General features: G+C 41.0%; 1 protein-coding gene across 4 annotated transcripts; it reads left to right on the forward strand.

Annotated features, from left to right (window-relative positions):
* The first annotated feature begins 1,805 nt into the window (after nt 1–1,805).
* Nucleotides 1,806–20,066, forward strand: cpeb2 (cytoplasmic polyadenylation element binding protein 2). Of its 4 annotated transcripts, XM_040040133.1 has the most exons (11): nt 1,806–3,692; nt 5,416–5,685; nt 9,827–9,917; nt 11,448–11,498; nt 12,459–12,482; nt 14,313–14,486; nt 14,594–14,683; nt 14,878–14,996; nt 15,317–15,431; nt 15,628–15,809; nt 16,899–20,066. In XM_040040133.1, the coding sequence occupies exons 1-11, from the start codon at nt 2,748–2,750 to the stop codon at nt 17,124–17,126; spliced, it is 2,289 nt and encodes a 762-aa protein (XP_039896067.1). In that variant the 5' UTR covers nt 1,806–2,747; the 3' UTR covers nt 17,127–20,066. The 4 variants fall into 4 exon arrangements, with proteins under 4 accessions (XP_039896067.1, XP_039896068.1, XP_039896069.1 ...); XM_040040134.1 differs by lacking the exon at nt 12,459–12,482 and having other exon boundaries at nt 1,807–3,692; XM_040040135.1 differs by lacking the exon at nt 11,448–11,498 and having other exon boundaries at nt 1,807–3,692.
* The last annotated feature ends 3,031 nt before the right edge of the window (nt 20,067–23,097 follow it).

Genomic DNA, 23,097 nt, shown 5'->3' on the forward strand with positions numbered 1-23,097 from the left:
CGTGGCATGCAAAAGGCATACATCCTGTATGCTGGGATGGGATTATAAAACCTGAATCACACACACTCGTGACTCTCAGAATACAATGTCATCAGCGCTGATGAATGCATCCGTGAGATAGAATGAGCTGATCAGTGGCATCGGCCCAACCCTTCAAAACATACAGACTGAGAGAGAGTGAGAGCCCTGAGTCAAACAGGCTAATCAAGCACACAAAAGGAAATGCAGATTACCTGTTGCTATGACGACTGCAGCTGCAGTGTGACTGCCATCCTCTCTGACAGAGACCTAAATAGATCAAGCTTTATAAACATGGTGAAATTTGAGATTGCTTAGTGGGCCAGGTGCTTTCTCAAAACCTGCTTTGAATGAGCGTAGCTACTTTATTTTAGCCACATGATGCACCCTCATGATCCAATGACATATGCTTGCTTGTATCATTATACTTATACTTGTTGGCTCGATGTTTCAACATACTCAGACAGTTCGATCTGAAAGTGAATGCAAATATGGAGAACTGTGTACAGTATTTGGACAGATGTGTCAAATTTTGTGTGTGTTGGGCCAGGTGAGAGTCACAGAAAAGACCCCCACCCCCTTCCCTCCTCTCTCTAACACCAACCCTGCCTCCACCCCATCTACCAGGGTAACCCCCACCGTGTCACCACCCCCCCCCAACTCATCATCATCATCAGGCGCAAGCAGCTGGCAGCCTGCCCCATTTAACTCCCTGCTGCACTACTGGGCTTGGCTAATCACTGGTGCTCAGCTCCAACTGTGGCCACCACACCTGCCCCCTCACTGGTGGGATTGTCCCATCTGGGACCTCATCATAGGGAATTTTCGGGGGGGCTTCTTCTCTCTGCTGCTTTATGCCCAAAAGACATAGCTGCAGTGAGTAGGGGGAGGAAAAATAAGACATCAGTGATAGGGGTCAAGTGCTTTCAGTGATCACTTTCAGTCTTACTTTAAGTTCAGATTGACTGTAAAGACAGAGATTCACTCTCCAGTATACACACATACCAGTGACTGTAATAGTTAAATATATATAACGCTTTATTCAAAAATATTTATCAAGTTCTTGATAAAATTATGGAATTGGCAGCACCGTTTTCAAGCAATACGCTATGTGTCATGTGAGCTATCATCATTAGCAGGGACCAGATGGTAGGTCCATCATGCACATTGCTTTGCTACTCTGGTATTTGTCTACATCGTTAAAAATCGCCTTCAAACAGTGATGCCGCGATGATTTATTCAGTTTCACTCTTTAAAAAAAGTGAAATTCTTCATCCATATTTGTGCTAACATAGAAAATGCAGTGGAGTAACACACTGAAAGTGGGCTTTCTGTCGAAATAAGAACGGATTTTTTCTCCCATTTGTATACCTCCAATTCCCAACGGATGCTTGTTTTGTATTTTAAAATGAATTAAAGGCATCTACCACTCAGCTGCTGAGGGAAGAGACCATCTAAAACATTCTGTTGTTTCTGCCTTGTGTCCTAAAACACAGTCAGTTGGTGGCATACCCGGGATGCGCTCTCTCACTCGCTCCAAAAAGAAAAAGATTACCTAGTAGCCACATAGAGCTGCTGCTGGTGGCAAATCATATGTTGGGGTTACTTGTCAGCTTTGAGTTCAGTGCAGGCGAAGAAGATTCATCTCCCCTGACACGCGCTGACATAGAAAACTATATTTAGCTTGTCGGCGTACATGCGTAAAGTGACGCTGGCGCAGACGCACGCACGATGGTTGTGGACTGAATACTGATAGGCACGGGCGGATGAAAACTGTACAACGTGTACCCTGGAAATGCTTGAGCTTTTTTCAAAGCACTATTGAGGAGACATGCAGAATAGAGAGGCCAAAGTGGCGTTAACATCCAGTTCAATAAGAGTGCGTAATGTATCCTGGCTGGGCGTTTGAATTAGGCTTCTGAATGTCACTTTAGCTGAAATAAAATATTTCAAATTAACACCATGTATTGTGAAATATAAATACGAAAGGGTTACTGGCTCTTGAATATTTGACGATGAATATGAATATGCTAACAGACTAGTAGTTTGCAATGGTTGCAAGGGTCACTTCGCTACATGGCCATACAAATTAGTCACGCGGCAGTATTAGTCATAAAATTATTGGTCATAATTAGGGCCACAGTCAGCCTACAGTGGCCTTTTTTTAGGGTTTTAGGCCTACTGCACTTTATGAATAATGAAAAAGTGACGTAAACAATGCGGTCCTCTTTGCAGCTCGGGCTCGAGGCGGGCGCACAGGCGTGATGCGGTCGTGACGTCGATTGAGTCGGGGATCTTTAATCCTCTGCCGCAGCAGCACAGCCGGTAACCAGAGGAGGGGGCAGAACGGTCGGACAGGAATGGACCGTACAGGCTAGGCTAGTGTACAAGGCCTAAAAAGCTCGGTCTTTAGTCAGATGATAATATCACCGAGTGAAACAGAGATTAGGCATCGAGCGAGCTGACTATTTGCACAGGCCAGACCCCCTCCTCTCAGCGCTGTAGTCTGCAGCCTTTTCACACACACTCTTTGAATAGACCTCATTTAGGAACGCTGGTTAAATATATTCTCGTCGGCATTTCTTGCCTTATTTAAACGTCGAATTTAGTATTTTACATCGGCGGACGGATACTACGCCTCGTCCTACCGGTTTTCCTCCCTCTTTTCGCCTTTCAGCAGCGTCGCCTCGTCCCTGCTGTTTCTGTCAGTTGCTGCGCATCAGTAAAACATGCAGGATGAGCCTGTGGGGGTGACAACCACACAGTTACCCCCGTCAACCACGGAAACGGACCGCAGCAGCAGCCCGGTCAGCAAACCCGGAAAGCAGCCGAACCAAACCGACAGGCACAACGACGGCCAGCTGAGCTCGTTCACGCCGGATTATAACCACGTAGAGCAGAAGATAGCTTTCCCTGATCATTTCTGCCCGACGCAGTCTATCTGTGACCTTCAGCACAGCAGAAAAATACATCAGCAGTTAGGTCAGCACACTGAGTTCAGCCCCACAGAGCCGACCCCACCCCAGGGACGTTTCAGTCACCTGCCGCAGAGGCAGCCCTTCTCCAAGACCAAACTCAGCGCCGCTGACCCCCGCGGCTCTCCAGTGGAAGAGGCTGAAGCTGATGCCGCGTCGCCATTGCCCACTTCCGTAAATCTAAACAAGATCCAAATGGACTCCCCTATCGCCCACCATATAAATAACGGCAATGGCAGCAGCAGCAGCACCGGCAACATGTTGTCCGGAGGTCTCGGCGCCGCGTTCCCGAACCTCCCCACCCAGGAGTTGCAGAGCGCCAGTGCGGGTTCGTCTTCACCTTCCCTCCCTGGGTTCGGCACCCCTTGGTCCGTTCAGACCAGCTCCTCTCCCCCGCCCGCACCCAACTCCATCAACCCCATCCACGCGAACGCCATTAACCATATGCCCAACGCGGACTCTGACAACAGCTTCTACCCAGGTATCCCCTCCTCCATCAACCCGGCCTTCTTCCAGAGTTTTTCTCCGGTGTCAGCTAATCCGTGCGCCGGGATTAACGTGCAGGGCTTCAGCGGTCCTTTCTCACCCCAGATAAACGTCCCTCAGCAGCCGCAAAGTCGCAGGTCCCCCGTTAGTCCCCAGATGCATCCCCAGCAGGGCGCCTTCCTGCAGCAGAGGAACAACTACAACCAACATCAGGTGAGCTGCTGGGGAACAGGAATCACAAGAATTTGGCATGGCCGGGTCTCCTATTCCCATTAATGTCACTATCACAAGCAAATGTAGATATTAAGACTCTCCAAATCTGTAGCCAATCCATTAGGTCTATAGTTTTGTGAAAGCTGACTCTGGCACGTCCTTAGGTTGGGGATATTTTGTCACAATGTAGTTATAAAGCCTTTATAGATTAATGTGTGTATGTGAATTCATGTATAATCTTTACCTTGAAGAATAAACTATTTTTATCTTGATGCATAATGACAAATGCATAATGCATTATGCAAGGGCTCAAGTCTACTCTTTAGGCAAAGAGAGGGAGGGTTGAACAGGGTTACAAGGGAGCATCACTGAATCTAGCTGTTGTTCTCTCCTGGAAGCTGGCTGTGGGATGTGGTCACATGGCACAGGGCCATCCCTGCCTTGTGGTGCACTCAGTGGGAATACAAAGGTTTGCAGGGTTTGTTGTCGTAAATGGGTGCTTATATTTGGGTGAAATGAAAAACGTCCAGTATCTTGGTGGTGTGATGGTTGTCGGTTGCAATGCCCTGAGGAAATGCAGCAACAGCAGAAGCTCACATGAGCAGTCCAGTCATGCAGCAGTTGGGGGTTTGTAGCCTTCAGCTTCAGGTTTCTCCGTAATGCAATTTGCACATTGGGTGTGTGCATGGAAGTATGTATGTGACTGGGTGTGCCTGTAGTGCATGTGTGGTGTTCCTGTTTCACTAACCTTTAGCCCTTTGCTCTGAGTCCTATGTAAATATATTTTCATGAAACCAACACAGACAACCGCATAATGGTGATCCCCACCATTACGTGCAAGTTCAATTTTAAAGTGAAAAACATAAGAAAATGCTGCATCTTTTCTATTTTGTTAGTTACTAAATGCATATTTTGTGAATGTTTTTTTTGTATGTGAGGTTTGGTACATTCATTTCTAACAGGACTCTAAAACAGCCTCTTTTCATGTAAATGTCCTTCTAGAAGCAAGTCTTGGTACTCGGCAGCCATCTTGAAATGTCTCTGGGCGCTTATTGGATCTTTTTTGTTTGTTTGTTTGTTATTTGGAAGCTTCATCTAAACTAACTTTAATTTCAGTGGCAACCAGGACATGGATTTCCCAACAGTAGCTTTAAAAAGAGCGTTCTTTCAACTTTGCTCATAGATTTTTCCATTTCCCTTTCTCAGAGTGCTGAGTCTCTCTCTTATGATTCTGCTTAAAAGCACTTCTGTTATCCTTTTTTTTTTTTTTTTTTTTTGATTATTAACTCTGTTCCTCAAATACAGCACTATTAGAACATGGACGTTGCCAGTGAGTCCAAAGGTTTTCAGTTTACATTAAGCATTGAGTGCAGAAGAAACAGAAAGTTGTTTCTCCTCTGTGTATGATTCACATGTGAGATTAAGCACAATGCAATCCAATGCATGATGCTTAAGAGGGGACCCAAGGTCCAGGTGGAGAGAGACTGTGTGTAAGTTACAGAGGTGGTGTTGCAGCGCACGGGATACTTAGTATTAGTCTTAAAGCCCTAAATCTTCTTATCCAGCCACCCGTTACAGGAGCAGATCAAGCTGTGGCTGTGAAAGGAAAGAAAGGCAAGATAGGATGAAATGGATGTTGTAAATACAAAAAATATTTGTGTATTACAGACATGATAAAGCTCTCAGTTCTCTTTAACTCCATATTATCTTTATGTTTGCACAGCCCATGGTGAAACCATCTCCCTGGGGTAGTCACCAAGGCAATGGCTGGGGCTCCGGGGGGATGTCCTGGGGCCGGGACCACCGCAGAGGGAGCGGCATGGGTGTACCTGGCTCAGTCAGTCACGTCTCACCCCTGAAGAAGCCCTTCTCAAGCAATGTCATCGCTCCTCCCAAGTTCCCACGCTCTGGCGGATCACTGGGGCCTAAGTCCTGGATAGAGGAGAACATGTTTCGCACAGACAGCAACAGCAACACCTTGTTGCCCCTGCAGGTATGTTTTGTAGGTTTTGTAGGATCATTGGTTTGGTGTGTGTGGGGGGTAACAGAAGGGTTTTTGTTTGACAGCGTGAGAATCAGTGGGTTTAAAGGTGGGAAAGAGCTGGCGACAGAGGTTAAATCAATCACACGAATTAGATGTTAGACAAATTAAATGATGAAGGTCTCTGAAGGGATAGTTTCACTTAACTTTACTTGATGAGGTATAAACTAAAAGGGGATAATAATTCTTTCTATCAACAGGAGAAACATAAGCAAGAGTTTTTAGATCTGAGGATCTGGGCTGGGCTGCTTTATTTTCAGGAAGTTAACGCCTTTTGCCACTAAAACTGCTCCTTTGCCAAACTTTAAAAGGTCATATTCCAAGTTGTGGTCTACCTAATGAAAGTATCAGAAATACAGTTGTTTACTTGCATAAAATATTCAGGTTTTTGCTATTATTCAGAAAGACAAGTGTCTATACTATGGTCTTTATATGGCTAATGAAAAGTTACAATTTCACTGGTACTTGCAATGAAACTAATTAAAGTTAAGTTTTCTAGGTAACAAACTCACTCCTTCTTTTCTTTAAATACCTTCTTAAATAGACTTGTTGTGTAATACAAAAGGCCTCTCGAAGAGCAAATGATATTTAAAAGTAGATGTGTTTCTCCCAATGACCAAAAATGTGGGATTTTCTTTTGGGTAGGCATCTGTAGCCTGGCTTGGCAGAACTGACAGTAAACAAGAACGAGGTCGTGTGGAGCAAATGACATCAAAAGAGTAAATGCACATTCCAAATGTTCTCTATACACGTCTAAACAACATATTACCACATCCATTCCCATATCTTCATCAGAAAATTGACACTACAATATGCTGCCTATGTGTCTAATTTCTGAATATTGTCACGTTTCTAACATTAATGATATATTTTTTTGTGTACTTAAATGAACTGAGGGACTCTATGATCATCAGTGCATCTACTTTCCCCCTTTTAATGCTTCAGGGTCCAGATGGTCATCGTTTAGTCATATTTTAATCACATCGTTCTAATTTTCCTGCCAAAAACAAAATTCCCATTTGTTCACAAAATTGGATTAATCTTCGTCTCTTTCGTGTCGCTGATACAGTGTTTTTCCAGGCTCAGAATGGGCCTCTGTGGGATGACTAAGTACAGTGACTTACCTAATTTAACAAAATTTTCCTTTTTCTCACTATTTCTTAAACAAGAACGTCTGTTGTGTGTGTTAGTAAATGAAATCCCAATTCACAAAACTGATTTAAGAAGATTATTTTATTACAGTTACCTCCTGTGTAGGAAAAATGTTTTTACCAGAACTAAAAACATGAACTGATTTATAACCCCTGAAGACATTTATGTAGTGCCTTGTGCTCGGTTTATTTGTGTATAATTATCTTTAATTAATGCATTGAACCACACACAGAGTCATCCATTTAACTTTTACACGTTACACTCAGAATGTATCACTTTTGTACAACGCATAGCTTATAGCACATGCTTCAGAACCAAGGCTTGCAGCACAATTCAAGTGATGCCCCACAGACACTTGTGATCGTCATAGTAACACACCTCCCGTGCACACGCTGAATTAAACCTTGCCTGGAGTTTCAAGTTAGCAATCAAACTTACACAGAATGCAGAAAAAAGCAAAGTAGCCTGATGTGGAAGATTGTGAAGCCTAGATCTTTGCCAAGTGTAAAGAGACGTCTGCGTGTGCCGTGAGACTGGTTGCTATTTTCAAAGAACATAATTTGCATTGTGATTTGATGTTTCGATTCTCGTGCCTGCAAAGAAATGGAGTCATAGTCAGGAAAGCCTTCAGAAAATCTCCCCCTGGGATACAGGCACTTTGAACAGTGTTTTACTTGTTTTGAATTGATATTACTGAGTTCTTAGGAACATTTATGAGGCAGTATTGTTCCCTGAAACTCCATGTTTAATATCATTCTTTGTCATAGTTTATCATTTCCAGTGCGACTTGCATTGAAAGAGCTCGGTGTTGCTGTTGAATTCTTCTGTAAAATCATTCAGTTATAGGCTTCATGTAAGAGACATTTTAATGTTAAAAACTGCACAGCTTGGACACTCAAAGTGCATCAATTGATTAAAAGTTTAAATGTGCCTTTAAGGACCTCAACACACAATTAATATAAAATCAAATCCACAAAACCTTTCAGATTATGAGCGACTTTGCCTGAATCAATTCTAATATTAATGCGGGTATGGCCATGACTCATTCAGACCGATCTAATGATATCACCTTATTAATGGTGTCACCAAATGGTACGACTGTTGCTATGAGCTCAAATTATTAGTATTATCAGTGCCAAGAAGTGCAGCGCTTCCTATTCCAGGAAACAGACGCGACTGCATGGATTGTTAATTTCCATAAACAGTGTCACTACTGGAATTTTTCAGATTCCAAGTCTTTTCCTTCCTTCCTCTCTGTTTAATGTTTGGCAGTCAGTGACAGACTGTATCTCTGCTGTGTCATGTTTTTAACATAACACAGAGGTAAACTGGGGACAAAAGGAACAGCACCTCTGCCTTCAGTTAGCCTTTAGTGGGGCTAGTCACTTGTTGTTTCTCTAAGAAAGGCTGCAAGTTTCCTGCAATTAACTGATGTGATCACCCTAAAATACTATGACGCTAAAGAAAAAAGATCATCCAGCAACGTCAGGTTTCCCATTGCTCATTGTCACCCATTACATCAGTCTTCTTGTTAACACAGAACCCTCCAGAATCCTTGGCCTGTCATGAAAATTACTCAAACTAAATGATCAACAGTAAACAGGTTGCTGTTTAGCACTTCAAAGAAAAAAACACGTGCACTATTCACTGTATTGATGTGATGATAGAAATATCACCAAGATTTCTTCAAGCCTGGAATATTTACATGAAAAAATCTGTGAAGGAAAGGGATATTAAAAAAATTAAGCCAATTTAAATTAACTAGTGGTCCGCTGGCAAGCAAAAGGTCCTGGTTCAATTCCAGCTGGAGACACAAATCCCCTTTGGGGTTGTGTCCGCTAAGGCATCCAGCCTGAAATTTGGCCACCCATCCCTTTTGGCAAGGAAGCAGGCAAAAGTCGCTGTCCTTCGTCTCTAAAGTTGGCAGGTTTATGACACATAAAGACCAGTGTGAACCTGTTAATCATTCTCATAATGCAGCAGTGAAAGGGTCTGGTCAAAAAGTTCCAAAACTATTAAAAAGCAAAAAACACTCACTTTAAAGTTGGCCCCCTTCAGGATTGTCTCACTGTGAAGCTCTGCAGCGCTCAAGCACTCCTGCTTCATTTGGACCACTCCCCAGACTTGAAACAGAGCGCTAAAGTGAACCTCCATCTCAAACTAATCTGCGTTTTTACATCTACCTGAACGTTTTCACATGACAGTGCACTCTAGTACAATGCAGGGAAACCGTTTCTGGTTACACCAGCACAGTTGTCACTTATCATCAGCCGTCCTTGTGAAATTTGACTTCCTGTGATTTTGTCCCCTTACCTGAAATGAAGTTCAAGTTGAAGCTTGACCAACACAAATGCAAGAAGTTGCATGCTATTGCATTTTAATTTTAAATTTTTTGATAGCATTTTGTATTTTGCGCAGTTACCGTGTGATCATTTTCTGAATTACTGTTGCTTACACAGAAGCGACATGCTGCTATTAACTATCATAGAGTTGGGACATTAGCCTGTCATTGTGCTGTGTGTTATAAGGTGGACTTGGCACTCTGGCTAGAATAATAAGATGATCAACTTCACTGTTCTGCTGACAAACTCCCAACCTCCATCTCAGCTCTATTGTGAAATGCCGCTCCTGGTTTTAGTTTCCATTTTCTCTCTTTGTCTGCATCTTGGAAGCAGTCCAGAGAGCTTGGGGAATCCGTTGTGTAGGCTGCCTGTAAACTTACCTTCAGACTCCTGAAGTGAATAAATACGGAAAAAATGTTAATCCGAGCGTGAGGCGCATGTTAAGCCAAATACCCTGTGCTTCAAAGGTTTTATTATTCATAAGCCAAATCCCGAAGGTGTGTGAGAAACGTGAGGATTTATTCGTGCACCGTGACGTTTGTTTGTTTTGTCAAACTCTGGATGATTAAAAAAAAGAAATGTCACCTGTATTTTTTCAGGATCGCACCAGGATGTACGACAGTCTGAACATGCACTCCCTGGAGAGCTCTCTGATTGACATCATGCGAGCTGAGCAGGATCCGATGAAAGGTAAGCTGGCCTTTCCCTTTCAGTCTCAGTTCGTGGGGTCAGAGGGAGGCGATCGTGTTCGCGGAGGCAACCCGACATCGTGCAGGGAAGTGACAGGCCCATTGCTCCCAGAGCTGTGCTGTTTTTCCACACACCAGCTTATTTTCTCCCTGCTGAGAGCTTAATACTTGTGCCACCAGCTGCACATTTACATGACCTTCCAGCTCTGATCCTGTTCCTACTTAACCTGAACAGCACACTGATCTGACTCAGAGCTGGAGGTCAGGAAAAAGAGAAACCGTGGCGTTTTTCTTTACTAATATCAGAAAACATCCGTAACTGTCAAACATGTGTATTTTACATCTTAAAAATATATTAACGGATCTGTGTAACTGCTGAATTATTCCTCACTTCTTGGCAGGACCAAGCAGAGAATTTACCGTAGAGCGACACTTTCCTGGCCTCCTGTGCTCAGCTGCTGGACATCAGAGGAGCAGTGTCAAATAACAGCTCCTACTGACGGCTGCTCGTAGCTCTTTTACAGCCTGACAAGCCAAAGACACTCTCACTTTAAAATATTACAAAGAAGAAAAACTCATCACTGGTTAAAAGACAAACAGTTGAGGTTTGCAAACACGTATAAAATTTCCTGTGTGGATTTTCTCATTTGCAGTTGGCTAAGATTATTACTCAACCTGCGCCCTCCTTTCTTGGGCGAGTTTCTTGTTTTTCCTGCCGGAGCAGATGGAGAGGACACGGGCCAGTGTGCACAGCAAAGCGTGGGGGGCTGGGGGGTCTACTCTAATTTTAGATGTGATCACACTTTCACACGCTGCATATGACAGCTAAGAGAGGAGGTGAGATGGAAGGGGGGGTTGCAGGGGTCCGCTCTGCCATTTATAGCACTGACATGGTTAACACAACACAGCATTCTGGATAACGGCTCCAAATGTAGCTTCTCATAAGGCAACACATTTTTAATATATTTGTATCTTATTAGTGACTTAATTTATCTGACATTTCACAATGAATGCTGTGATCTAGAATTTGGTATTTGGTATTTTTGATTCATTAGTACGATTGAGAAACCACTGTAAAACTAAATATGATGGGAAATTGGGTTACTGTAACAAGTGTTTTTTTTCCTCAATCGTTTCCAAAGCAGAATGTAAAAAAAAAAGGGGGAGAAATTGTCTTGTTCAGCTCAGAACTTGCTAGGTCTTTGCATTAAAATGTATTTTTTTTTTTTTTTTTTAAATGGACATTGTTATCGCCTTAAATAAAACAAGTAATTCCACTGTAGTTTGGTCAGAAAGCTGAAACAGTACGTGGTCATTTATGGGGGAAAAAAACATTTGCTCCTGTATGTGCTCAACTTAGACATGTGAAAAGACGGTTGTTTTTTCTGTTTATGTGTGTGCGTGCATTTTTGTGTGGTTATTCCCATGTACATGCATTGGCTTTGCCCTGTCTTCTCCATCTGCTCTATGTCTCATTCCTATTTGTGTGTGTGTGTGTTTTCTGCGTGTGTGTGTCTGTTTCTCACATCAGGCCGTGTGGGATGCCCTAACCCCGGGGCTGACGGCCTACTCATGCTCAATGGTAATTATCTCCTAGCACCATCCTCCTGTGTCTGCAGCTCTCATGATGCTCCCACCATTACTCTTTAGCCTCATTAGACACACTCACTGTGGTGCAATAAGGCCACGCAGTGTCACCTCTGCTGCAGAGTATCTGACGGTACCCGTTAAATGGGTTCAGTTTTTTTAACCAGCTGTTCAACTGTTTTGTTGGCATTAAAGTGGCTATGTGGTATAACTGAAAATTTACTGTGCTCGTTTTGTGTAGTACTTGAATGACAAAGGTTGTTCCAGGTTGCCTCCAATTAAATTTTCTTGTGTTAATTAGAATAATTGTTGCCCTGAATAGTCCCTGTGTTTTTGTTTTTTAAGCTTCACATTTGGAGACACGTCCAGTTGTCAAAAAAATAAAACCGTGTTTTGTAACAGTATTAGCGAGACATAAATCGGGGTCAGACAACATTTGGGAGTAATTATGAGTGTTTTTAATAAGTTCTGGTTGTTGCCATTTCCTCCTGAGACTCAATAATCAGAAAATTTTTGTCCCCTTTTCAACGCCATCTATGCTGCTGTGTGTAATTAGATTTCTTGTCCCTGCCAGAGCATATTTAGGGCTTTGGCCTTTAAACAGTTTTCCTTTCGCATTTAAAACCTTTTTGTGCAAAATAACAACATTTGTGTAAATGTCATTTTTAGGCTTCTGGCCTTTCTGTGTATTGCTTTCATCAAGTATATGACAGATGCAGCCCCTCAGGCTTCCTTGCCACAGCATTTAGGAAGTTTGGAAAAAATAATAATTTTTGTTTTGGGTTTCAGGAGGATTTAAGTCCTTTTTTAAAAGTATCTCAGTTTAGCTCATTAGTCGGTGACTTGAATAAAAGCTGGTTGGGTTGGATCAGCAGATTAAAGTCTACAGTTACAAATGCCCTCTGAGAAATGTTTCATAGCTGAAACTTGCACTCTTGTACTTTTCTACATGCAGCCAGGAGCTATGGGAGGCGTCGAGGTAAATTCAGCTTTCTCTAGCGTGTCTCTTTACTTGTGGCTTTTTCCTTGTGGCATGTGTTATTGCTTAAATAGATACCAAACTGAGGCCTTAAGTCTGGACTTAGACTTCACTGTTTTCTGCTTTTAAATTTGGGAACACAGAATTTTGCTCATCAAATTTCTGATTGACTATTAAAAAAATATACAAAGAAAAATGTGTTGTTTCAGTATCCAGACATACATTAAGTTTAGGGTTTCATGTTTGGTGGTGTTTATAGCCTCTGCTCTATGGAAACCCAAAGTATAAATAAAATAGGTTAGCATGTAGCACTTTGTATAGATTTTTGACTGTGTGCTTAAAATAAGGTCTGTGTTTTACACAAACTTTAGATATTTTCACGTTTTGTTCCCCACTTTTGAATTTTGAAACTGTATCTCAAGTTTTGGTAGCAAACAAAGGAGGTTAGTGATAGTCAGGCTGAAGTCATGCTGCTAGGGTGCAGCTTATTTATACCTCAAAATATGTGTTTTTACTTCTGCCAAATGTATCCACACTTAAAAACAACTGTGAAAATGGATTGAATATGTGAAGATTATCTTGAAATCACTCGGCACCTATAACGAGGAGCCGCGCAAACCTTTAAAGAGAACCTTTATTTCCCCACAGAGCTTATTTTCTGCAGAAGTCCAAAACCCTGTAGAAACATCCCATTGGTTTCTAAAAATAATAAATTATTAAAATATACTAATCTTCTAAAATATTATTATATCATTCATGTTCATAATAACAGTGATTTTATTCCAAAACCCCGACACCACCTGTTTGTTTGAGAAGTTCTGTTATGGACCTCCGAGCTCAGTATTTTAACCATCTACATCTTGGTGTTTCTGAACCAGATGTGCTCGACTGTGAAATGGCAAGCTAACAGGGTAACGACTTGTCAATGATAAATTATTATCCTGAATAATCAATATGTAATTTACAATAAGGTCTTGATATTTTCTTCAGTATGATCTCAAACTAGCAGCTGAGCCCATAAATCCTGCAGGAAAGTGTTCTACTGAGACCACAAATAAAGGGAAGTGAGGGTTGTTGTTTTTTTTGTTTGTTTGTTTTTTGATTTTGCAACCACAAGTCGCCCCCTGGTGGCTCATAAAAAGAATCCACTTTTAAGCCACTTCTGTGATGGCTTCACTTTTTTGGCTTGTAAGCTGCGTCCGTCCTTATGCTCTGACAGAAGCAGCTGCTAGTTGAATCAGATTAATTTGATTGCTTTCCTTTGCTGGCTAAAGACTTTGGTCCAATAATTCACATTTTATCTAATATAATGCAAAGAATGTGATAAAGAAATCCCCTCATTTCATTTATATTTGCTATATAATGAATAACTTAATTCATTATTTATTCTTTTAAAATAACTTGTGTCGTCTGGTATATATTTGAACACTTTGGGACTCCATAGTGCTTAGCCATTATGTTAACAGCTTCGCTCCACTCGGCCTGCCTTTCCACACACGCTTTATCTGCCACGCTGCTCTGGGTGGAGCACACATGATTGCGTGTCCCAGTCTCGGATCTGTAAAAAAACAAATTGTACGTAATCCTCACTTTAAGCTGGTGCTTGGCCTCACATCCACTCAGCAATAAAGTGCAATAAAAGCAGAAACATTATTTTATAGAAAGCCTCTCATCTCAGTACGTCCCTGTCATAGCAGAGATGTAACATTGCCTCAAGGAGAGGAAATGTGACTGGGATTGGAAACATGTTCGTGAGGGTTTCTGCTTGTGAATGTTTAATAGCATGCTTGACATTTGCTGTAGCCTTGCCTGCCTTTTTTTGTCCACCAGGCCGCTCCTCTCTCTTCCCTATTGATGACAATCTCCTTGATGATGGCCATGGCAACCAGGGTGTCCCAGGAGTCCTTGGCTCTCCCAACTGTTACCCTCACCAAAACGGGGAACGCATCGAGCGCTTCTCTCGTAAGGTGTTTGTGGGAGGTTTGCCTCCTGACATAGACGAAGGTGAGTAAAGAAATTATTTCATGATTGTGTTGTACTGCCAGTCCTTTAAAAAAAAAATTTCTATGATTTATCTCCCTACTCACGTGTCACATGTCAAATTCCCTTAGATGAAATAACCTCAAGCTTCCGCCGCTTTGGTCACCTTGTGGTGGACTGGCCACACAAAGCAGAGAGTAAATCCTACTTTCCACCTAAAGGTATTAGCAAAAGCATCAAGCTCACCTATTTATGGCTGGTTACCAGTATTTACATTGAGCCTGCACGGTATTATGATATGATGCAAATAAGTGAATGTCATTTGAATAGTGACAAACCAAGGTGAGCACCTTTGTTATACCCTCTCTTGTTCTTATATGCATGTACACTGAAGCTTTTTATATACGTTTCCTAGGCTATGCATTCCTGCTGTTCCAGGAAGAGAGCTCGGTGCAGGCTCTGATTGAAGCCTGTATGGAGGAGGATGGGAAGCTTTACCTGTGTGTCTCCAGCCCCACCATCAAGGACAAACCTGTGAGTTTTTCAAAAATTGCTTTTAAATCTTTAAACACTTAAATAATAATAATTTAAAAGATGGGTGTAGCTTTTGTGTCTGAATAGTGATGCCAACATGGAAGTACCTTAAAATGACTTCATTGTGTCTAACAGCCAGAGCGAGGGACTGATTTGATTGCAGGCACATGTGGTTAAAGCAGCAGAAAATATAGCAATATCCATCTTTTAAATATACTCTGTGGCACAGCAGTACCAGCTCGCTGTGAAAAGAAGCTACATGGGCACAATTTTCCTATAGGGGGGAAAGGTGATCTAATCTTGTTAGACTTTGACACCAGGTGCAAATTCGTCCTTGGAACCTGAGCGACAGCGATTTTGTGATGGATGGATCTCAGCCTCTTGATCCCCGCAAGACCATCTTTGTGGGCGGCGTCCCTCGTCCTCTGAGAGCAAGTAAATATAGCCAACTTGTTTCTCTACGACTAGTATTGCATCTCAATAGAGATGAATTCAAGCTATGCGTGTAATGATAACTTGGACTAAAAATAAGCTTCTGATAGCTTCTCTTCTGTTCTCAAATCCACATCTTGTATCTGTTTTTTCACATATTTAAATTCATCTTTTTGTCCTCTGTTCATTTCTTTACTAGTCGAGTTGGCCATGATTATGGATCGCCTCTATGGTGGAGTGTGCTACGCAGGAATTGATACAGATCCAGAGCTCAAATACCCAAAGGGGGCAGGACGAGTGGCTTTCTCAAACCAACAGAGTTACATCGCTGCCATCAGCGCGAGATTCGTCCAGCTGCAGCATGCTGACATTGATAAGAGGGTATGACCACCCTCCTTTCATTAATATTTCCCCCGTCTTCGACTTTTTAGTGTATATCAGGGTTTCCGAATTTTTTTTGTAATTAAATGTAACACTTTTTGAAACCTCAAGAAAAGCAGCACACTATCAAAGGAATGTGGTCATTTGGTTTATAGAAACCTCTGTGCTCAGTGTAGTGGTCAGTGAAGCACTTTGTTTCACTGTTCAGTGTTGCTGGTATTTTGCATCTGTCAATGGCAAACATTTTTTTCTGCTACCGGCTCTTGTTTCTTCTCATTTATTGGATTGGATGATTAAAAACTAAAGAAATAAAACATGTTGGCAATTTAAAAATGTGCTAATTTAACAAACAGAGGCCCCTGTAGCATGTGGAAACACCAACCCATTCTACAATCAGCAATCATTCACTCAAATAAATGAAACCAATCGAACTTCAGTAGATTAAGGTGTTTGGCATTGGCAGAGAAGATTTAGCAAGTTTTTCATGGGTACAACCCACATTCTCAACGCTGCTGCCCCACCCTCAAATGTATGTTACTTAGAAATGTAGCGCCGTTTAGGAGAAATAAACAGGTTTTCCCACTTGTTACAATGTAGACATAATCAGCCAAACTTCTCTAGCTTTAATGTTGCACATTTGTGGGTTGTGACATTGTATGCAAGAACATAAGATAACATACTAATTCCATAAAGGAACAAAAGATGGTAGGAATCTACAGTATGATACATATTTCACTAAATATTTTATTTATAAGCAGAATCTCAAAATTTTACTAACGATCACAAATAAAAGGCTTCAAGATATTTTATTACCGTAAATTAAACTTTTCAGACTTTAGGAATCAGTAGGATTCATGGTATATGACACAGTTGTCATGGTGATGTGTAATTTATGCCATTCGCGCGTGCAAGTGTGTGTGTATTTGCATCTTTTTGTGTGTTATCAGCATCCCTACAGAGAAGAAGGGGCTTGTTGTTATGATAAGCAAACGCTTGTTAGGGCTGGTTAAATGAGATTTTCTCTCTGCCTGTGCTTCGTTAAGCTTGTTTCCTTCGTTACAGCTGACATTATGTCTCGTTAATGTGCAGGTGGAGGTGAAGCCCTACGTCCTGGATGATCAGCTCTGTGATGAGTGCCAGGGTGCTCGTTGTGGAGGGAAATTTGCTCCTTTTTTCTGTGCTAACGTCACCTGTCTTCAGTACTACTGCGAGTTCTGCTGGGCTAACATCCACTCCCGTGCCGGACGGGAGTTTCACAAGCCTCTGGTTAAAGAAGGCGCCGACCGCCCTCGCCAGATTCACTTCCGCTGGAATTAGAGATTGCGACCCCCAATTTCATGGTAACACAGTTAGGGGAAAGGGAAATTAAACACTGGCTAACAGGAAAAAGAGCATCGCTCAGCCTCTCCTGCTTCCTAAGCTATCAGTATAATCAAGTACATAACACTATACAGTATATACTATATATCTATATATCTTTTGTAGCAGCCAAACACCACAAGCCTCAGTTTTTCACCAAAACCCCCCGCACATCTCAGGCTCTGACAACTCTACAACTCTTTTGTGGTACTTTCATCTTTTCTAAGAGGAGATTTAAAAAACAAAAAAAGAGATTGATTTTTGTAGCTTTTTTTATTATCATTATTTTTGTATGTGAGATTTAACGTAGATACGGGAATGTTTTTGCATGGGGGCAGCTTGTCTGTCTGTCTGCTGCTAGCCACCCCACGGTGCGTTCAGTGCACACTTGTTTCTGGGAAAACCTCGATTCTATAATGTTGACGCCTGCCCCGGGTCATTAACCAAAGGTAGAAAAAAATATAGGAAGCTTAAAATTGACACATTTTCTGCCACAAAGCAAACCGTTGTTTTGTTTTTTTTAACTTTGCCATGGGCTCTTTCTTCTTGTTAGAGAGTTTATTGAAATGTAAAAAAAAAAAAGAAGACACTAGGGTTATTTTTGCGCTCATACTGACCCGTAGAGTGATACCTCAAAATACAAAATCTGCTTTTCTGCAACTGTATTCAACATTTATACTGACCGAGCTATTTCAGAAGCTTTGCTGCTATATATACATATATATGAATAGATGTGTAGGTATTATATTTAATGCCATTTATAAACCTGAATCATGTAAAACGAAATGCAGTATGCACTCGAACACTTCTGGCCCCCATTGCCATAGAAAGATTTAAGAGTGCATATAATGACAATAGGCTTAGCTACACAAATAGCATGCTGGATATATGTCAGGAAAAAACAAACCACTGAAATAATAAATGCAGACAAGACGTAACAATTCTATAATGAGTAGCATGATCATCAAGTACAAATGCCTAAGAGGGAAAAAAAAATCAGACTAAGATAAATGAGTTAAAAAAACATATTTAAACTTGCATGCTTTGATGTTTCTCTGTTGTTTGATCTGTTTACATACTAACAATACAAAAAGTGATATTGGTTCTACTGTAGACTTAGTGGATGCCATCACGTTGTCACGTGGTGGCTTGTATAGCAAAAAAAAAACAACAAAAAAATGCCATTGAGAAGCAGAGTGGTGTTCAGTGGTTTGTGTTTGTGTGTCGTCCATGTGCTGTGTGACTGTTGTTAGTGTAGACTGAGGCTCTAGTTTAGCTATCAACAGATTTCGTAGAGAAGAATGACTCCACCTTCACTCTTCCTGTCCATATCTTTGTGTGGTTCCAAAGGCTAATCTGGTGTAGCTTCACCGGCAGACCAGACGCAAATGAAAGACTTTGTCAGTTTGGCGTGCTCCGTGTTATTGAGCATTGTTCAAACACACTAAACTGCTTATTTTGTAATGTAACAGTCAGGCTTCCATGCTGTGTGGCTGCAGCTCCATAAATCCAAGGAAACACTGGCGCAGTTACCAGAAGATGAAGCATCTCCACATCTCCTCACCACACTTGTCCACGATGAAGACAGTGACGCGTGGTCTTCGCTAAAGATGATCTTTTTCTTTTTATTGTTTGTTTAATTTCCTCCTCGACCCTTGAAAAACTCTTTAGGGACAATCTTTTTTGTGAGGACGGTCGCCCAGCCGTCTGTTTGGTACTGTACAAGTGTGTCGCTCTCGTGTTGTCGTGGTTTTAGTGTCTCATGCCCCTGTGTGTGTGCTCCTCGGTATCAGTGTTCAGGCGTCAACTGTGTACTGTTACAAAACCTTAATGGAACTGAGACTAGTTGAGTTGTGTAATTGAAATTGTTTGTGTGAACAATTTACTCATCACTGGCCCTTCAATATGTTGTTGTTTTTTGTTTTTTTTTTTAATATATAATATACATTATGCACTACTTTTCTGTATCCCTGCTCGTTTTCCGTCTCCTTCACCCCTTGTGTTTAGAAGCGAATTATGAAAGTTTTCGCCTATTTATAGGTAGAATTTATCATATTTTTTCCCCATAATGACTTATTTAAGGTGTAGCGTGGAGCAGTGGTCTTAAGTTAGCTATGTTTTGTGTGAGTAGAGCAAAAAGCAAATGTTTTCTAATATATTCTAAAATGGTCCGGGTGTTACGAGGAGCGGGAGTCGGAAAGGCGTCGCGGCCTGCAACCTGATGGGAGGTGAAAGCTAAAGACCGGGCTCCCGCTCTGGCCCCTCTTCCTCCTCGTGGCTTTGGTTCTCATGGCGTCTGATAATGTTTGAATATCGTCACCTGTAACACTTGACTCGTGCTGTTTTTGTGAGCTTCTATTTTCTATGTTAAACACTGTTACTTGGTTCTGTATGTGTCCTTGCTTTTGTAAAAATCATATTTATTTCACTATTTTTGTAGACGAAAAAATGAGTTGATTTTGATTGTATTTTTCTATTTAAATAGGACTGATATTTCGATTTATTTACCCCTAATTATGTCCAAAAGTTTTGGTTGACAAAGAATCACATCATTAGTAACATCAAAGTTTTTGATATACAGCTGATTCTTATTTTGATACACATGACACGTTTGATTTAATGGAAGGAAACATGAAGGTTTTATTATATTCTGGGAAGACACTTGAGATTCTCCCCTGTTGCATCGAGGCCCCAGCTGCCTGTCCTCGTAGATGCTCTGAAACTTGAATATAACACATTTTGAAAGGCTGACTAACCTCGAATCTGTGTTGTGATGTGCAATACTGTTTCTAATGTTTGTATAAAAGTAAGAACTACAGTGTAAACCTTTTTAATGCAGATTTATTTTTTTCATTGCATATTTTGCAAATTTCTGATCCACAGTGTCATTTTTTACTGTCAGAAAAAGATACCCCGTTTTTTCATTGCAAGTATTTTTAAATCCAGATATCTTTGTACTGATGTAAATGATTGTAGTTATTTTGGATAGTGTTTTGCTAACAAAAGGAGAGACTTTTTCATGCATATTTCTATTTCTTTTCATCTTGTTTTTTCCCACATTTTCTTTTATTTGATAGTAGCAGGTTCTTGGAATAATTTTTCATATTTAAATGTCATTGGTATTATTTTGTATTTTTATGTGAAAAACACTATATATAATTTAAAGATGCTAATTGCTAAAATATTATTTTGAGTTTAATTATTTTTAAAGCTAAATATTTGTAATTTTATTGTTAAAGTGACTAATTTCTAAATCAGAGTTTGTGTGTATAGCTTCACAAAAGTCGTTTATGAGATGTTTGGATTGTAATTATTACTGAATGGTTCTTTGATATGCAAAATGAATATCATGTTTATTTTTATTTTTGTTTTTGTATTTAAATGGGGTGTTGATTACAATCTCTTTTTCTTTCTTTCACTTCCTGAATAAAGACCCATTCTGTTTGGACATGAGTTTGCTGGATATCTGGCTCTTGCAGACACTTTTTATACTTTAACTCGTTCAAACACATAATGACATGTAGTATCCAGTGTGTTATTGCAAGTGAAAAGACTATAGTTAGAGATTAAAGGTTAAAAAGCAATCATATCCAATAACTATTAGCTATTTTAGCTTGTCGTGCTAGCAGATTAGCATTTGCTAATTAGCGAAAACACTGACTATACTGAAGTTGGAATTTATCACCAAAGTGTCGCCTCTTTGTTAACTTCAGGTTGAAAGTCGTATTTTTAGCATTTTAGTGTTTTGGGGGTTTTGGGGGGGGGGGAGTTGGCTGAGAGGGTGGAATGCTAAGTCATTATTGAATGTTTAGCTTTGCTAGCATGGTATATCTATTGACAATGAGGCCTGCTAATTCATATTAATAAATATTTCACTCACTAAATCTGGAGCAAAGACATCTTAGAAAGGGTCTAAGTACAGTTACAGACAAAGCAAATGAACAGTTATATCTTCTGTTCATCAAAGGAGATGAAGGTACAACACATAGTATGGAATATCACACCCCTGCATGTTCTGGCTGAACATATTCATGCCTTTAAGGCAGATGACTTGCAATAACGTATGTGGCCCTGCCTACACATATACCCCCGTCATCAGTCATTCCTCAGTTTGATAGCTGCTCATCACCGTGCCAAACTCCTTCAGGGAACCAAAGTTATAGGCACAACTGTTGGTCTCCTTTCAGTCGATTAATGTGGTGCAACACATATAGCATGGGACACATGGAATCAGACCAGCACCACATGGTAGAACCAGCAGAAAGGACAGAATAAACCACTGAATGGGCTGTAACATCCCAACAATAAAACCAAACAAGTGTGTGGTGATGATAAGCTAGCTGCAGTACAAATAGCACACTCACAGGGAACCCTTTAAAAAGCGCCCATGAAGTTGCCATTCCACTGGTGGAATGTGTTCCTACTCCCTGAGGCAAAGAGAGACATTTGGTGCCCTACACTAGGGAGATAGCTTCCATTAACAAGTGGGAGAGCCTTTGTTTAGACAGAGCTCTACTTCTAGCTGGATAGCAAAACAGAGAGCGACTGGTCACATAAGCACACATCCTGAGCGCAGTCAATATAGGTATGTAGCACAAACACACCAGAACCAGAGAATGCCACCTCAGAAGCTCAAATTACATAAAGGTACAAGCTGCAGAAATAACCCTTTGGTAAATATGTGCCATTTGGGTGCAATACAACCCTGAGACCCTCAGAAGAGAACTGTATGCATAAGGGATGTACAAATAAGTCATGAAGGTGATTTGGTACCATATAGATAAAAATTTAATATAAGGTCACCCACTTCCTTTACACAAGCCAAAGCAAGAAGCAATGCAGTCTTGTATGAAATAAACCTCATATCCACAGATCCAGTGGGTTCAAAATGGCCCACAAAGGGCCTCCAGCACCAATATAAGGCAGTAAGTGTTGACCCTGAAGAAAAGAAGATCCCATACCTGGAATCACCCCACAGGGTGCACCCTCCATTCCTTCACCAGGGAACAAGGGTGGCTCTTAGTGACAGAAAATGAGTGAGACAGCTTTAACAAGGGAAGGGAGCATGTGCACATGTCATCACAGGTTATATGCCTCAAAGGTGTAAATACAGGTGACAGGACACATGGGGATGTGATATCCCATATTATACGTGTTGTACCGAGTGAATCGACTGAAAGGGAACATAGTTAGATAAGTGCTTCTAAATATTTCACAAAACATCATCACAGAACTATTGAAACCCTGCAATCCTACCAGAGCACTGAGGTCTACAAACCAGCTGCTCTCAGACATTCTTAGATCCAGGCTTAAAAGCAGAAGCAACAGAGGCTTTTCAGTAGCAGCTCCTAATATTTGGAACAATTTACCTTTATACATACGAGCTGCCCAGACTCTCAACCATTTCAAAACACTTTTTAAAACCTACATAATAACAGTAATGAGGGCAAAAGATTTTCTTAGAAACATTTGAAAGATTTTTTATTGAGTCAGTTCTTGATTTTCTGGCTTGATAGTCTTATTTTTGCATTTTACTTTTGATCTTATATTGTTATTTGTATGATGTATGTATTTACCAGGATTACCACCTGTAAAGCAAATTGCCTTCAACACAGCAACGTGACAAAGAAATAATCCCAGAGGTCCGTCAACACACTCACATGTCGTGCTTGGTGCCATCTAGGGGTAAATGTCAGAAATACAATTAAAACTGAGGTCAACTAGACACAAATGAGTTCTGTCATTTATTAATCTAGAAGATTCCAGTTTCTGACTTTTACACTGGAAGTCTCACTCTAAAAGAGTCTTCATCAATGACATAATGGAGTTTATTCTGTATGCACATACTGGGCTTGCCTGGCTAATGGCTGTTTGCCTTAGGACATTTATGAGGCAGAAAGAAGGGAGTGGATAAAGGGGAAAGAGGGAG

Source organism: Simochromis diagramma, unplaced genomic scaffold (assembly GCF_900408965.1).
Source record: "Simochromis diagramma unplaced genomic scaffold, fSimDia1.1 OVJJ01000026.1, whole genome shotgun sequence".
Taxonomy (NCBI): Eukaryota; Metazoa; Chordata; class Actinopteri; order Cichliformes; family Cichlidae; genus Simochromis; species Simochromis diagramma.